We start from the raw sequence: 18,065 nt of genomic DNA, 5'->3' as shown, positions 1-18,065 counted from the left end.
AAACAATAACAAAGAAAAGATGGTTGTTACGTTTCATTTTCAGAAAAGCGGTTAAATTACTTGTATATTTCTCTTGCATCTAAAAACTGATAACAACATAGGATGAGACATTAGGAACTAGATGAATAAAACTAACTAATACTATTCCTATTTTTATTTTTTTACCATGCAATTTTCTCATTTACAATAGCAACGTTGCAAATGTATGATCTCTATAAATAAAATACACAGATTATGCATCAAAATTAAGATTTGCCAGCAAGACATACAGAGTTTCTAAATACCCTAAAAATGAATAAAGTTTAGATCAATAACATTTTGAGACTAATATTTAGATTTTTATATTATGTGATTAAAGGAGAGGTGAAAAAGGAAAATTATTGGTGCATCAAATCAGTATCAGAAGAATAACAGTAATTAATTGTGCACAGGTGGGCTTGAAGAAAGAGACATCTGTTGCATGTTGCTGAAGCAATGGGGAAGTCACACAGATGTGACAGCCTTTGTAATCACAATATATGTAACTACCAAGGAGTCAGCTTGCTCTCAGAACTGTTTTTCACTGACTGTTGCCAGCTACTTTTTGCCTTTAATGGAAATCAGTTTAGTGTTTAGATAAAATTTTGCTGTGTTTTATGAGGTGGGTTGCAATATAGAAGTAAATAACAGAAGAGGGTAAATTAAATATTATTTCATTAGAAACACCATTATAGAACACCAACCTTGCTCTTGCTCTGACTTAAAAATTACATTAGTCCTAGTAAGCATTTTGGAAAGAAATGAGTTTTTAGAGATTTAAAAGATGAATAAGGAATGGCAAAAATACTTCTGATTTACTATTTGTACCTTCAATACAAGAACTAAATATAACAAATAAAATGTCAAAGCCATATATTTTAAATTTTTTATGAAGAAATAGTTCTTTTTCCATGTTTGATGTAACCTAAAAGATTCCATTACAATGACAGTTTAAAATGAGGCAACAAATCTCATAAATTCAGGAAAGAGATTACATATTCACATGAGCTAACACTAAAATCTTGAATGATATTCACAAGAATGAAAAATATTCATGGAGAATATAAAAGCAGAAGTACTAACAAATTAATTACTAACAAATCTGTTAATTACTAACAAATCTGAAAGTAAGAAGAAGTTACCTCTGCCTGTACATTAGGCTTTAATCTGAAGAATTTGACAGTTATTAATACTGGACATATAATCCATATATTATAGAACAATTCATATGATTTTGATATAATGAATAATTTCTAATGTTTAAGATATGTAGAAATGTTGTGTTGAATGAGTATGGCATGTGCAAATAGTTGAAGTCCTCAGAAATCTATGTAGATCAGTCTATAATTCTTCATACCTACATTTTCAAAATCTCACTTTTCCGTATGAGAAATGTTCACTTTTATCAAGCAAGGACATGCCTATTATACTTTGCTTTAGTAAAGAGGTCGCAAAGTAACAAATTATTAATCTTTTCCTGACTGATATCCCTGTCACTTTTTCATCCAGAAGTATCATGGAAATATTCATACAGTTCAACAAGAAAGAAGAGCAATTGGGCTGTGAGTTGCCAGTGATTCTGTCAAGTGAAGACCTTATTTTGCCACTTAAACTGAAGTTCTTCTGAAAGATCACTTCTGCCACTCTTCTGCAAATAGCGAGACAGGAGCTGCTGTTTATCAGCTGACTTTGGAAGGGTCTTCTTCCAGCAGCAAAGCAGCTCATAGATCTGGTGTGTTAAATCATCAGGGCACTTCAGCCTGACTAGCTGAAGTACGCTCCGTCGAACAGGTAAACGTAAAGCAAACAATGATGTATTATCTTCTGCAAGCTCTTCTGCAAGCCAAAACAGCAAGTTGTCCCATAGGGCCTCTGAAGGGCAAAAAATTAGTGAAGTAATAATAAATCTTCCTTTCTTCTGAAAAGCTTTTTAAAGCTGAAGGCTCAGTGGGTAAACTCCCCAGCTAAATAGGGTGGGTATGTTTTATACTTTGTTGGAAACATCATCCCATCTCATTTCCAATGTCATTTTTGGTAATTGCTCTGCAGTAGGAAGTGAATTTAGTCAAGAGCAGATTCAGCCATGATCTATAATTTTTGGAACTGAATGGGGGAAGTTAGCAAAAAAATACAAGGGTTTCAGTACTTACTGTAACTGATTCATCAATTATACTGAAACTTTCCAGTACAAACTGAATTTCCTTATACACAAAATTATATGCTGTTCAAGCATCCCAACACAACAGTATCTTAAAAGAGTTTTTGTACTTCCTGATAAACATATCTTTTTTCCTTTGACTATCTCTTACCACATTAACCATTTCCTTCCTGAATATGACATTTTTAATGTCAGTATCAGCTGAAACAATTCTTGGAACTAAAAAAAACCAAAACACCAAGTATCTTATTTATATTGATATTAATTTAATGGTTTTGTTTTCTTACCTGATGAATCAGAAAAAAGTCTTTTTGTACTTTGTGGACGTCGGATCAATTTTTCATGCTATTAAAGAAAATGTGTTGAAGAAAGAGAAATGATGATGAGTAAGAGGTGAGCCATATGATTTGGGAGTGGATTTTATTAAAACCTTGAGAATTTAACTCTTAGCATTTAAAATTTGTTCTACTTAAATAGAATAATTTTGTCCTTACTAAAAACCAATTAACATCATCAGCAGGTATAAAACAGTATATAGCTATTAAAATAAAGAAATTAATAAAATTTTCATCTGTCAAATGGATGTTTATTATCTCTTATAAAAAGTTCATCCTTCATGCAATTTTACAAATTTTTGATTAATAGCATTATGCCACATTTAGGTATAGAAACTGGGTGTATAGAAAATCTGTATAGAACTTTTGTAGATGCTACAGATTCTAATTTTGAATAGTGCACTAACATTGCCTTCCTTTCAAGGAAAAGAGCAACTTTTAGGTATGCAGTAGCTATTGTTCAGTCAGGTAACCACACTGTATTTGTAGCTATAGTTATTCATTTTACATGGTTCAGCTTTTAATAAACATCATCAAAATTTTTTTTAATAAAATCATCAAAATTCAAAAGATAAGTTCCATTAGAAAGTAGAAAGTTTTTCCTCTTTCTTCCTGTAAACATTGGAGGGAAAGAAAAAAAACTTTGTCCTGTTTTACCTATGGTGGAGAAAGATGAAAGTCTTCTGGGCTTTAGTGTTGTTTCCTACTGAACAAGAAATTACTTACATAAGCATTGAACTCAAAAAGAGATTAGTTTGTATAAAGTGAAATTCAGATTTTTGTTGTTTGAAAGTGAAATTATCCTTTTCCAGTGCCCATGTTACTTTTGTCACCCACATTCAGTTATATTACCTGGCTGGTAATAACCTGGTTCATTCACAGTTCTCCCAAGGAGATTTGCCTGAGGTTTATTCACTGATCTCCTGTTTTTTATTTGGGAATTAAGAGCATGAAACCCTGACTGGAAAAGTTATTATTTTCTTTCTGATATACTGAGCCTTATGCAGCTTATCTTAATCACTTCTATAATACAGACTTTAAATATTGTTTAATATTTGGAGTGTCTCAAATGTACTGAACTGCACAGCCATAAGGTCAATATATTAATAACCATTACCTATTGTGAATTAAACAACTTTTCATGAGGCCTGTATGCAGTTATCCTGGGGGGTTATTTCAGTGTGCACAGGATGCACACATTACATGCTGCATGGCAGTGCAAAACCATCCTGTGCTGTACTGCTCTTGAGATCTTGGAGGTTGGATTAGGTAACCTTTAAAGGAACTTCCAACCCAAATTATTCCATGATTCTATTGTCTGAATCTGCCTCATTTTGCATGCTTCTACAGCAATTCTTGTCATTGGATGTGTCCCAGTGTGAAGATAGAATGACATAGCTAAAAAGCTCTCAGAATAAAGGGAACATAAAACTCTTCCAGGAGGGGGCATTGCTTTTCTTCCAAGACTCAGCTCTCTCTGGCTTAGTTTAATTATGCATTTGTATTTAAACTTATTTTCATTCATTAATGAGAATTTACCACCTCAAAGGTCTGTATTAGATTTTCAAAGTTATTGTACATGAACTCAATTACCCATGCATTGACTTTAATCTGAGCCACTTTATGCTACTTAAAGTTAAAATAGTAGTAAAAAATTACAAGAATTGAAAATTACTATTGTCTAGAAATAGTGTAATAATATGCAACACATTAGATCTAAACCAGTAAATTGCCTTGAAAGATTAAGTGTCTGTGGTGAAGAGCTAAATTCACCCTCAGTTCAGCTGCACTGGCATGTGGTCCTGCTGTTCTGGTTGACAGTTTAAGTAAAATACTCTTAGCAGCCAAAGCAGTTTTCTAGTCTGGAAGACCCTTCAATTAGCCAAGCAACTGCCTTTCTGAAGCAGGGGTTAACATGCTATTCTGCTGTTAGTCATTAGACACAAAACTTCAGCAGAGTAGTAATTTCATAATGTCTATATGTATTACAGCAATCCATTTTTGCAAAGCATTCCCAGCCAGTAACATTGATGTGCTCTGTCAAATGGACCTCTCATAAATGACCATATCAAACACGACAGACAGAAAAGGAGAAATTAATCTTTTACCTCCTTAGCCCATTGTGTCATATAAATACAAGATCTTTGAAATCAGTAGATATGCACACACATACTTGACATCAGAACCTGATGCGCTGTATGTAACTCATATTGAGCATAATAGGTTGCAGGAGCAAGTGTTTTCTATTGCTGAGGAAATGAAAGCACCATAAATAGGAATCATCAGTGAAAATCGGATTACTTCTCTAAAAATATATGTTTAAAGTAAAAACTGATGTAAATGTTTGCATACAAAGTAAACAAACACTCTTTTGACCACTGTAAGCAATCTATTTGTAAGCGGATAATGAGAGTATATACATATAAAAATGATTATGATTTTATAGTTACTGCCTTCTCTATAAGAGAAATCTGGGTGGGAACTTTATAGAAATTAATGAAAATGTAGTAGTAAGAAAGGTTGCCTTAAAAAGATGCAATCTGTCTTTGTCACAACCAAAATCAGACATTCCAGATTCTTTTAATTATCATCTAGAAAAAAAAATTGTTGAGAAAAGTGTGAAAACAATTAAATTCAAAAAGAGAGACATGCTACTGTTTGTCACCAGAGATTTAGACCAAGAGTTTCTGTAGATATTTTGATATTAAAATATAGGCAACTTTGATCGTAGTAGTTTAGTGGCAGCATTTTGTGTGGTATAGTGTGCTGGTACATAGGCTCTTTGAAAAGTTTACAATGAGATTTCATTGCAGGAATATGAAAGATTCATTTACATAGCATTAGCTTTCACCAGGGATGGAGATAATTGCCCATATGAATGTACTGCAGAGGCTAATCAGGACTAATAGAATAATCAGGTGATAGGCGGAAGACAGGGTATACAAATCATTTAATGATCCTACAATTTGCAATTCTGTGTTCCCAAGACAATGAAACAAGAGTGATATAACAGAGACTTCAGTAATAATTTCACAGTGGCATAACAGCTGGGGAGAGTAGGTGGGTGAAAATTTTCTGCTAGAAATTTTTCCATGCTTATATTTGGATGTGGGTCCCTCCCTACAGCTAAGAGAAATTCTGAGAATGTTTGTACATTGATGATGCACCAGAAGTCCATCAGTGACTCCTGTGTGTATCTGTAAATCAAAAATCATACCAAGATCCTTTTTCTAATAAATATATGGTAAGGCAGAAATAAGAATAATTATTATTAATAATAATAATTTAAAATCAGTCTCTTAATAAGTCTCTATTTAGACTAATCTAATTAATCTCTAATATTATCAAGTGAGAAACACACCTTTGGCAATGTTAATGCTAATTTGCACAGTGGAGACTGGTGCTGATATCCATCATATGGTAAGGCTTGTTCCCATTTCTTTGGTATCATCTCTCTGGTAATTTTATAAAACACTGCTGTTCCTTTGTAATGAGGTGAAGTGTGGTTACCAAATTCATCCACTTCTTTAATTTGGAGTTCCAGTCTTGGTTGTCTTTGTGAATGAAAAATCAGTCTGTAGACTTTCCTGAAGTCTCCTCCATTCTCTGCAGCCCATATAAAAATATTTTTTTAATTTTTTTTTTTTTTTACCCTGCCTTCAGATGTATGGCATCCAAAATAATTCATTAGCATGAGTCAAGTAAAGGTAATCACAAAATATTTGTTTGTTCCTTGGTTGTTCTTTATCATTATATTGCTTTATTGAACATCTGAGTTCAGCCTGCTTCTTGGTGACTAACCTTCTTAACCCTTTATTAGTTGGCTTAAAGAATAAGTGGTGAAGGCAGTGCTACAATCCAGGAACAGAAAAGAAGTATGTTTGTAAATTAGAGAAGAATAAAAATAAAAGGGTGTTGTGAATGGAATCAGAAGTATATGCTTTCTGGTTATTCAGAAGGGATGTCTATCTGTAACAAAATGAATGGTAGCAGACAGGTAGATGTATTTTTAGGTTTCTTAAATCCATTTATTTCATACATCTATATACACTCTCCTTTGTGTATATGAGCAGACATTTCTCAGGGGCTGGAGACTTCTTTTTTTGAAGAATATTCCTTTCTTTAAGGTACACTCTTTAAGTGATTTTACACAGACAAATCAGCAGACAGAAACCTGTCCCTTTAAAATAATTCTTAAAATACCATATGTTTCTGAGGGACCAGATTTCACAGAATCCACAGGGGTTTAAGGGATCTCTAAAGATCATCTTGTCCAACTCTTCTGCTCAAAGCAGGGTCACCCAGAGCACATTGCTCAGGAGCTCATTCAGGTAGTACATTATCATTACAGTTGGAACAGTTTACCATTAAGCTCCAAATTCCTTTCTTTGAGAAGAAACAAAACACTGAAATAACTAAATGTACTGTGACTAACTTCAGTCTACCAGTGTTCCCATACAGCATTTTTTAATACCTGAGGTAATTGATAATATTCATACAGATGCATGAATTATTTGCCTTACCTGAAGCAGAAATATTTCCTCTAAATCTAAAATGAATCTGTTCTCCTTGTCTTAATGGGAACTGCTGTGTAGGTTCAGGGGGACCAAAATAACCCTCCTCATGGAGATTTTGAAGTTCATTGGTCAAGTCTCTGGATGCAGACAGCAAAACTACTATTTTATATGGGTTTTCTCTATTCTGATACAGTATCACATTAGCCATTGTGCTATGGAGAGCTTCTTCCAGAGCCTGAGCAAAGAGGAGAAGGTACGTGTTTTCCAAAAGGAATGAAAGGCGAATGACCACAAAGCTGTATTACAGGGAAAAAAAAAAAAAAAGAAAAAGAAAAAGAAAGAAAGAAAGAAAAAAAAAAAAAAAAAAGAAGAAAATCAAATTAAAAAGCTTTATTTTCATTACTTTATCAACTGCCAGTAATATATTCTTAAAAAATAATATGAGGCTCACTCTCCAAGGGAACTTTTCCTACCTTGCATCCTTGTTTCCAACACATAGAAAGGTGGAAATTTGCTTGCATTTTTAGTGTAGAGTATGTTGGCTATGTAGGTATGATTTCAAATACATGTGAATTTTACATGAAAGTAAGATGATCTTTCGTAATAAGAATGCAAAAACCCACTTTTTTTTAGTTAGAGAACTAAATCACATTTGCCAGTTAGACTGATATCTGCATTTCCTGTTTCAAATTTCTATGTACTACATTGTGTACAATTCTATAAATGAAAAAGTGGGTGTATTTTTTGAATTATGAGCAACAAATCTAAGAGCAAATTAATAATTAAAAATGGATGATTTCTTAGCACTAGTTATTTCCACTTATTTGTAAACACAGAACTAAATATTTCAGTAAATAAAATTATTCATACATTACCTTTCTAAATGCTCATTTAGTTCAAAAGATACAAGCCCATTCTGTGCATTCTGGATAATAACATCATCAAAGACCTTCCACCCCTCTTCTTTGTTTCTATGACCTAATAATTTCAAAGTATCACTGAGATTGTCCCCACTTTTTCTCACAGAAGTGCTCCCAGCCCTGGAAAGACAGTAATTATAGAAAAAATAACATAAAAGTAGTTCTGCAGAAAGAGTAAGCTTGTGTTTGTAGCTGTTTTCCCCTCTGCTTTCCTTGATGACTTTTTCTGATTTTCCCACCTTGCTTAAAATCTGTATCTGGAAATATACTCCAGAGTATGTGAATTATTAAGAGATTGTTAATAGAGATTATTAATAATTATTAAGAGATTTTTTTTCAGTTCTCAAGAAACTGCTGAAACTTAGAGATTATCTTCTTTTTTTAGGAGTCCCCATGTCTTAATGATTTTTAAAGATTCCAAAAAGTCTAAGTTGTAGGAATATTGTACTGCATACCTTCTAGTGCACAAAACTGACCTACTATAAACCATTATGCCACACATTTTGATTCAGGCAAGCATTAAAATGTGTAGAAGTAGAGAGGAGAAGGTTCAAAGATCCATTCAAATCAACTTGGTGTGTTATGAATACAGCAGCTTTAAGTCATGTTTATTCTTTGTGTTCATTGTTTGACTTTGTTGAAAATGCCTAAATATTTCTTTCTGAAAAAACCTCACACAATCTTCACTCTGACTCCTGCTAGAAATGTAGTGGTCAGCATATATAAAGATTATACCTCAAATATTGTATTAATTTTTCTGGTGAAATATAGCATGAAAATGTTGAGGGTTTGCCTTAGTGTTTCTAACAGTGCTAATAGGTATTGCAGTCTATATTAAAGAACAAACACATATTTAATACAAGAAATTCTAAATCAACAACTGTAAAAATTAATTGATTTGGATGTTTTAGAAAATGGTGAATTGGAAGTGAGGCTCTTACCGAGGATGGTATAGTGCAGCAACCCTCTTTACATTAGCACTGATGGCTCTTGTGTGTTCTGTCTCATCTCCTTGCCTTTTTTTGTCTGGGCTTGGAGGACATGGTAGAGTAACAGTGACTGAGCTGTTAAAAGGTTGGGCAGAAGGATGCTGGACATGAACCAGTGCACTGGTAGATATCACTGAGTGATACATGTCATGTCTTGCTTTCAATGCTGAAACCAATGATGGCTCAATTGGCTGAATCTAAATATAGAAAGAAATTGTACAATCAACTTGCAAAAAAATGCATCTTCCATTACATGCTTGGATTTTTTATCTTTTGGAGTTGGCTAGGTTATCACAGAAGAGTCAGACTCCTCTCTTTAACCCAAGAACAGCCTTACCCAAATAACAGCACTTTATACAATGCACAGAAAAATGCTTGAAAGTCATAAAAAATTGGAACTTCTGTTGCCTAAAATATTTATATTTTTTTTGTTCCTGATTTGAGTTCATTTTGAAACTCATGAGCTTCCTCAGATTTTGAAAAATTTCTGAGATTTTTTTAATCTGTATTTTTTCATTTTTTTAGTTTCTCCATAATTCCAAATTAACATCTTAATGGGGAAAGAGAGAAACATAGCTGAAGCACAATTGGAGAGTACACTCAGCCTAAGACTAATGCATAAGAAAAACCTTCTGTTGCACTTGCTGGCACCAAGGATGAAGTCAGGTGAGTAAAATGATTCCATTAACTTGGCCACTGGGCCATGCAGTTAAAGTTTTGAGTTGACACATCTTTACTGAAAATAACTATATTTTCTGAACTATTTCAAACAGAGGTAGATCTTCTTTTTAGCTAAAGATACCCCTGACACGTGGTTTTAATAAAGCTGACAGGAAATCCGCATGTACAGGATGTGAAGCTGCCACTTTAGGATGTGAAGCTGCCACTTTTTGTAGACTTCTGATGTTGGAAGAGATTGCACTTTAACGCTGATGGCATACTCACTTCAGAACTGAGCAGACAGCAGGCTTATGGAACAAGTATTACATATTTCAAGCTTACCTTTAACTGCATAGGTGCTGGAGAACTGAATGCTTCTGGATGGTAACAGAAAGATATTCTAGAATCCACGTTCAGCTTTTGTAAGAGTCCTACCTTTGGAACAGTAAATGTTTCCTTCTTTAAGCACAACAACACAGAAAAAACACCCAGATGATAAATTTTCACTTCTGCAAAGCTTTCCTGAATAAGGAGAATATAGGGTTAGAACACTGAGGGAAAGAAAGCTGTGTTTCACAGTTTGAGAAGCTAACATCCTCTATAGAGCAAAGTATTAAATGAAAACAAATTGAGTATTATTGCCACCTGTGTGCCCAAACACCTGGTGATCTCTAATCATCATATGATGCCATTCACATTCCAGTGTATGGTTGGGGTGAAATGAAATAAACTTATAAACTGGGTGAGCAATCTGGTCCAATACAATATTTTTCATTTAAAAAGAGAGAACTATCCTGTTTTCATTTAATTTAGTGTTTGTACTTATACTCATGGAACTGTGTTACTTTGTTGTGATCTAAAAGCACAGTAATTCCCCCTAAGTTTTACTTTTATCAAACAATGCAACGCATTACACTTACTTACAATAATCATGAAATATTACTCAACCATTAGTATTGTGGGATCAAGCATTTGCTTAACATTGTAAGGGAAAAAAGAATGTTATTAAATACTAGTTCTCAAATAGAATTAGTGCTTGATAAAGTAGAAAGAAAAGTTCTTCTTAACCATGCATAGTAGGCAATATGACTTAATAATGAGAACTATGCTTGAAAAACTCCAGAGAAGAGACTTAACTGGGAACCTCAAACAATGCTTTTACAATGCTTTGATGAGAGTGACCTACCTTATGGTTTCCTTGGTATCCTTGCAAAGAAATAGGAGTTAAGTAGTTTGACTGAAAGTTCATATCAGTCACTTTCACCATAATCTCCCGATAATTTCCTCTGAAGCATGACGTAAATGGGATTGCAATATTGATAGGGAAAAGTAGTTTTTCGTAATCATAACATTCAATACTGATGACCTTGCTGACCAGCTCCTCAGAATCATCCACCACCAAGGAACTAGTGTCGTTGAGTACATTGCACTTTAGATTCTCCAGAACAGTTGCAGGGGCTTTAATAAAACAAGCTATTTCCTGTTTATTTTTACCACTCCCTTTGACTAGAAATCTATTAAAAAAAAAAGTATTTTGAGTGAGATAGTGTCTTGTATTTTTAATTAAATCATTCAATGTAATGATGTGCTATAACAAAGCATAAGAAGATAATTCAGAAAAAGATTTTTATGAATAAATGAGAAAAACATAAAAATTTTTGTTTAGCCTGTTTCAGAACAGCTTATGAATGACTTTAAAACTGGTGAATTGTAGTTCTTTGCTATTAATTCCCAACAATTTGAGGATTATTGACTTTACTGGCCATGACTCAGTCCCTCTCTGGCATAAAAAAAATTGTACAAATAGAAACGTAGAGTTTACTTTAGAGCAAAGGGAAAGATCTTCACTGCGCATGTTCCAATTGTGAACTGCTGTTATGTGCACAACCAGCAGCTGTTTAGAACATATACTGAGTTTCTGTGCCCACACATTTATAAGTTAATAAGCAATAATTATGTGCACCTGTTCCTAAAAAATAGAAGAATATGTGCTTACTCTTTGTTCATCCAGTATCTAGAATTTTGCGCTTCTGAATCACTCACAGGAGGATTCACATCAGTAAGTTCATAGGTTTGTGCTGAAGATGTGAAGGTACTTAGGTCATTTCTAAAAATGTCATTATTTTTTTCCATTTTATTGTCTTCAATTTTCTCTGTTAGTCTGTGGTCTTCACTTTCTAGCCCTTTTAAATTGTCCCTGACTACTTCCTTTTTCTCCTGTTCAAAATGATTCATGATGCCTCTGTCATAAATGTCTTCCAATGTCCCAGACAGAATGTCTTCCTCACTGTGTGTAAGAGCATCCTGAAAAACCAGTTCTGGAGGCTTTTCAGTAACAGAGCTACCTCCATGAACTTTATCCTTTCCATTGCACTCTTTTTTCTCTGTAAAAGAGATGATCAATAGTTGGTGTTCACCATCTTCCATTTTCATTGGAGATTCTCTGCTGGTGTCCTGTTCTTGAGAAGATTTGTTTGCAGCTAAGGATGCAGCTTTTCCCAAAGTTTTAATTTCACTTGTGTGGGTTTGATTAACATTTTGAGTTTCTGTCTTGTTCAAGGAAGTTCTTTGGAACTGCTGACTGGAACTGGGAGATGCTTGCAAAGAGTCTGTTGCTTCTCCTCCTGAAAAACGCACATCTGTTTCTCTAGGAGCATTTTCACCAGTCTGGTTCTGAGAATTACCATCTTGTCTGCAGTTTGCAGCATAAAATTTGTTTTCTGACTCTTGAAGGTGTGAGATTGTATTTATCAAGTACTCCGTCACTTTCTGCAGATAATCTATAATTCTATTGTATTCTGAGGCAAAAAATAAATAACCAGTCAATTTTGCTATGAAAGCTAGACAAAAATGTGAAAACTATTATTTGCATTCTTTTTGAATTCAACACAATCCCATGGTACCATTCATGAAGGACACTCTATTTCCTGGCTTCCATTTAATGTTTTTGCATATATTGCTGTTCAGGTAGAGTTAATTTTTAAAGAACTGAATACAGAAAATTACATTTTTGTACTTGCCTAAGAACAACTGTATGTGTATTTGTCAAAGTTTTACTCTGGCAACTCTAATGAATACTTTTCTAATGATCAGACACTAGCTAAATTCTTAATTCTTAATATCAATCCAAAGCATAAAATATAGTCAAATTAATTTGGGAAGGTCTTTAAAACTAAACATTATATTTCCTGAAATTGAATCCTGCACAATTCTAATGCATAGGTTTCTAGCTGTTATACATGGATCTAATTTTAAACTCAGACCTTAGCAGCTCTGAATTTTTGCTATGAAGAATAGATGACAACACAAAACCACCAGCCCACATATAATACTGAAGTGCAGCAGTTTTTAATATTGAGTTATATAAAGGGTGAAGGTTGTCCTTGCATGTAATTAAAACTACTTTGTGAAGAAGAATGCATGAAAAGCACACAATCACTATGTGCTATTCATTTAAGATTTTAACTTATATATTTTATGATCCTTTGCTTTTCTTATCTTAAAACTTTTCTTAGAAATTATTCCAGATATTCTCTGCAAGGATTCATATTGTATTACTTAAGAGTTCTTTCTGCATCTTATGCTGTCAGCCCCTATAACTGGAGAGGTATCTTCATTAGTTAGATATATTGCAAACCTTGGAAAAGGTTTGCTTATTTCTGTTTGCTGCATGAGATCCTGGATAAATTTGTTTTGCAGGTTAAATCTCATGAAAGCCAATACAAATAAGACAACAACACCACACACTATGGTGTGCTCTCCACTTAATATGTCAGATACACACAAGGAAGGGAAAACAGTAAGGGCTGATACAAGTCTTACAGGAAGCCTTTGATTTTCACTATTTTTAACAGTGTCATATGAGGTAAATAAATACCTCAAGATTTTCAGCTTGGAAAAATAATTTTATTAAGAATGCCATCACATATCAATGAGTGATATTTTGTGATCTAGATAGGCCTCTCATCTCTATTTACATCTGATTAATTTAAACCTACAAAAAGTACACTTCAGAATAGTTTTTTTCTTATTTAACTTGGTCTAACACTTACTCCTTTAGTACTTCCTTAGTTTCCAAGTGACTTATTAGACTTTGACTATATTTGGAAAAAAAATAGAGAAAAAAAGGAGGGAAATACACTTTTAAAATATTGTTTACACTGGTAGTTTTTAAAAAAATATTTTTTTTCCACAGGCACTTTTATAGTAGTTAAGAAATTCTAGACAGTTTAACAGGACTGAGAAATAAAACAAAAGGATTGGAAATAACAGAGCTGTGTTTGCAGAAGAGGTTGTAAAAGACCACTTCCCAGTTTCACTGTAAGGCAAAGTTCAAAATAGGAAAAACTGCCAAAATTTACATTTCCCATCTGAATTTTGCATTTTCTAAACCAAACAAAAAAAATTCTCAAACAAATTTTATAGCACTTTAAACTTACCTAAAATCAAATTTTAAGATAACAGGCTGATTCAAAACAACAGCATTTTCCTATGCTGTAAATGTGACTTTTCTAATATGGGCAAGAAAAGATATGGCCTTGTAACCATATACTATCCAATTGTGTTACATGGAAAGACTTTTTGCTTTCAGTTACAAGGTTAACCATGAAATAAATCTTTTGTGTTTTTCCCTTCCCCCATCTCTTTTCTAACACTTTGCTCTCTGTGCTGATGTTTGATAACAGCTTTAGAGTATAGGGGTAGTTTATATGCAACTGTCACCAAACCTGCTGAGTGTTTTAAGTGAACTTTTCAGGCAAATAATGGCAGCTTTTTTTTGAAGAATGATTCTTGGAAACCTGACAAAAAAAAATGAACTTAAAAAAATCACATAAACCATGAGGCCAACAGGACAGTTAGCATGCTTGGAGCCCAGAAGGAGGCTTTTTAAACCCAAATGTTTTGTTATTATTACAGATATAAATCTGTAGGTCAAGACTCAGAAACACAAGCATAGCTAAACATTTCTGTCTGTACTCTCTTTCTTTCTCTCTCTTTGCATCATAGAATCATCATAGAATGACAGAATGGTTTGGATTGGAATGAGATGATTTTTAAGATTCTTTCCAACCTTCCTCCCTGTCATGGGCAGAACATCTTCTAGTAGACCAGGCTGCTCAAAGCCTCATCCAGCCTGGCCTTGAACACTTTCAGGAATGGGGCACCCACATTCTCTGCCTTCTTCTCCCTCTTTCTGTGTCATTACTCTAAGAATTTCTTCCTAACATCTAATTTAAATCTCTCCTCTTTTAGTTTAAAACTATTCCCTCCTGTTCTAACACTATATGTGATAATGTCCATGTTAAAAAAAAGAAAGAAAGAAAGAAAAAAAATCACTCTTCCTCTTTTTTAAAAGCCCCTTTTTAAGAATTAGGAGGATGCAACAAGGTATCCCCAGAGACTTCTCCAGCCTGAAACTCCCAACTCTCTCAAGCTCTCTTAAAAGGACAGATACTCTGATCCCTCTGATCATCTTCATGGCCTTCCTCTGGACCTGCTTTGACAGGTCCATATTCTTGTGCTGGAGACTCCAGATCTTTATGCAATACTTCAGGTGAGGTCTCACAAGGGTGGAGCAGAGAGGGAGAATCACCTCCCTTGGCTGTTAGATGCTCTTCTTTTGAGGTTTAATGCTGACAGACCTTAGATAGAAATGTTAGTTTTCTCTTCTCCTTTGATAAATGTTCGTTAATATATTGATGTCCACATACAGCAGGACTGAGCTGAGCATGGAGCAAAGCTCCTGTGAAAAGATATTTAAGAAAGGATAAGAACACCAGAGAAAATTGAGGACTGATGAAAAAAGTGTGAGAACCAGCCCTGCAAACAACAAGAGAAGAAGGAAGAGAAGGTACTGCAGATGTGGGGCAGATATTCCCTTGCAGCCCATGGGACCAGACTGGAACAGATCCTTGCAGCCTGAGGAAGACTCAATACTAAGAAAAGTAGATATTCCCTGAAGGAACTGCAGTCTGTTTAGAATCCAGTTTTTCCTGACCGGAACTGCAGACCATGGGAAGGACCTACAGTAGAGCATGGAAAAGAATAAGCAGGAAGGAATGTAGAGGGAACTGTTATAGACAGACAGCTGCCCTCCTTTGCCATTTCCCTGCACATCTCAGGAAGGAGAGAAGGTAAAGGAATTGGGAATGAAGGAGTGAAGTTGAGCATGGAAAAAAGAAGGCGTGGGGGAAAGGTCTTGTTTCAATGTTTTGCCTTTGCTTCTCACTAGCTAAATCTACTTTAAATCGACAATGAATTAAATGAACTTTTTTCCATAAATTAAGTCTGTTTTGCTCATGATGGTAATTTTAAGTGATTTTCTCTATATCAACTCAGGATTTTTTTTCCATCTTATATTATTTCCTTTAAAGAGGGGAAGTAGGTTAGTGGGTTGGCATCTGGTGTCTGGCCAACATAACCCTGCTAAAGTATAGTGTACATAAAACTTTGAACAACTCTTTTTAGTTAATTTTACTTTCATAATTGTCTTGGTCACATAATGAGAATTATGAGTCTCTTATTGAATCTTATGGAATGGACTCAAAACCAGTGTGATATGACTGTGGGAATATGAGTTAATTTGGTCTAATCAATTACTAAGTACTGAAATACTAACAGATGAAAATTAAGGTCCCCCAGCACCGTCAGACAACAGAACTCAGCACCCAATGTATACCCAGTGTGTCTCCTTACAGATAAGTTCTTCCATACTTGCCTCGACTTCCAGTCAATTCCTTGTGTTTATCATGGAGAGCGCTCAGTGAGTGGCAGGTGTCTTGAATAATTTCTGTAACATTCTCCAGCTGCTGGCTGAGAGATCTGCTCAGCTCTTTTGCTAAAGAGGTCAGCCCCAGCACATACTCCTCCAAACCTCCTTTATCCAGATCACTTTTCAGAAGCATGTCTCTTGCTAGAAAGTTTAGGTAACAGATTTCTCCTAGGACTTGTCCTGATTTCCCTGCAGGTGTAATCTTACTTTCAGCCGTATCCATTTTTTGTTCAGAATATGCTACTACAATTTTGTCTGCTCAAGCACTTCCACAAGTTGTTGTCCTTGGTTCAGGCTACTACACTGTTTAGCAATTCTAGCCTAATTAGAAATTTTAAAAGCACTGTATTCCACAAACCAAACTTAGCTGAGAAACTCTGAGTTGATGTTGACTATTAAAAAGTTACTAGGTGACAGGAAGGAGTGGCTGTTCTGTAACTTCAGGCAAGGATTACCAGGAGACGCCAATGTACACCATGAGCCTTTAAGGGAGGTTATGTAATTCAGTTATGTAGCAGTGGCTTAAAATTTCAGGATTTCTGAGCAATTTCTTACTTTGGTGGCTACAAATGATCATTACTTATGAAATCAAATTTAACTAGTTATTTACAATTATATATTCGCCAACAATGACAGACACACTGAATCACTATGTTGGAAGAATCATTGAGTCCAACCCAGCCCTAACGCCCCAACTAAACCATGGCACTGAGTGCCACACCCAGTCTTCTTTTTAAACACATCCAGGGATGGTGATTCTGCCATCTCCTTGGGCATATCATTCCAGTACTTTATCATTCTTTCTGTAGAAACCTTTTTTCCTAATATCCAACCTATATTTCACTTGGCAAAGCTTAAGACTGTGTCCTCTCGTTCAGTCAGTTGCTGCCTGGAGAAAGAGACCAACCCCCACCTGTCTACAGCCACCTTTCAGGAAGTTGTAGAGAGTGATAAGGTCACCTCTGAGTCTCCTTTTCTCCAGGCTAAACATCCCCAGCTTCCTCATTCCTTCCTCACAGGGTTTGTGTCCCAAGCCCCTCACCAGCCTCGTTGCCTCCTCTGGACGTGCTCAAGCGTCTCAAGGTCTTTCCTAAACTGAGGGGCCAGAACTGGGCACAGCACTCAAGGTGTGGCCTCACCAGTGCTGAGTGCAGGGGAAGAATGACCTTCCTGCTCCTGCTGGCCACATCATTCCTGATCCAGGCCAGGATGCCGTTGGCCTCCTTGGCTGCCCAGGCACCCTGCTGGCTCATGTTCAGTCGGCTGTCGACCAGTACCCCCTGATATTTCATTTTCAAACAGAAGATTCTCTACCAGATCTCATGACAGCAAATGAGGCAGTAACGGACACTTAAATGACAGTTGACTTTTCCACGTTTTTTACTCTTCAGCAATCTAAAAGAGAATGTATATTTAGGCTGTCTGATGATCTGATGATGAGCATTTGAATGTTTCTAAATTCAATGATTCATATAGGAAAACCATTGTTTTAGTTAAAAAAATATATATATATGTCCCACATCCTACCTTAATTTTAGTTCCAGTGCTGCACTATGAAAACCTATTTATTATATTTTGCTATCAAATTGCTGTTTCTCCTTAGTTGAAGAATGGTGATAAATTATGTAAATGGAATTTCTTAATCTTTGATGCTGTTGACTGAATAGTCTTATAATTTAAGGCTCATGCTTATGTA

The 18,065-nt window shown here is 35.0% G+C and overlaps 1 protein-coding gene across 1 annotated transcript; it reads right to left on the bottom strand.

Moving 5' to 3' along the window:
- Positions 1-1,600: 1,600 nt before the first annotated feature.
- On the bottom strand, positions 1,601-16,502 carry DTHD1 (death domain containing 1; the record flags this gene model as incomplete). The annotated part of the gene is made up of 10 exons (XM_083862365.1): positions 1,601-1,890; positions 2,464-2,521; positions 5,873-6,117; positions 7,035-7,324; positions 7,904-8,068; positions 8,890-9,134; positions 9,940-10,119; positions 10,784-11,111; positions 11,594-12,395; positions 16,316-16,502. The coding sequence occupies 10 exons, from the start codon at positions 16,500-16,502 to the stop codon at positions 1,601-1,603; spliced, it is 2,790 nt and encodes a 929-aa protein (XP_083718491.1).
- Between the last annotated feature and the right edge of the window lie 1,563 nt (positions 16,503-18,065).

This window comes from Zosterops lateralis (genome assembly GCF_965231275.1).
Source record: "Zosterops lateralis genome assembly, chromosome: 5".
Lineage (NCBI taxonomy): Eukaryota > Metazoa > Chordata > Aves > Passeriformes > Zosteropidae > Zosterops > Zosterops lateralis.
This window is presented reverse-complemented; position numbering and strand designations above follow the sequence as displayed.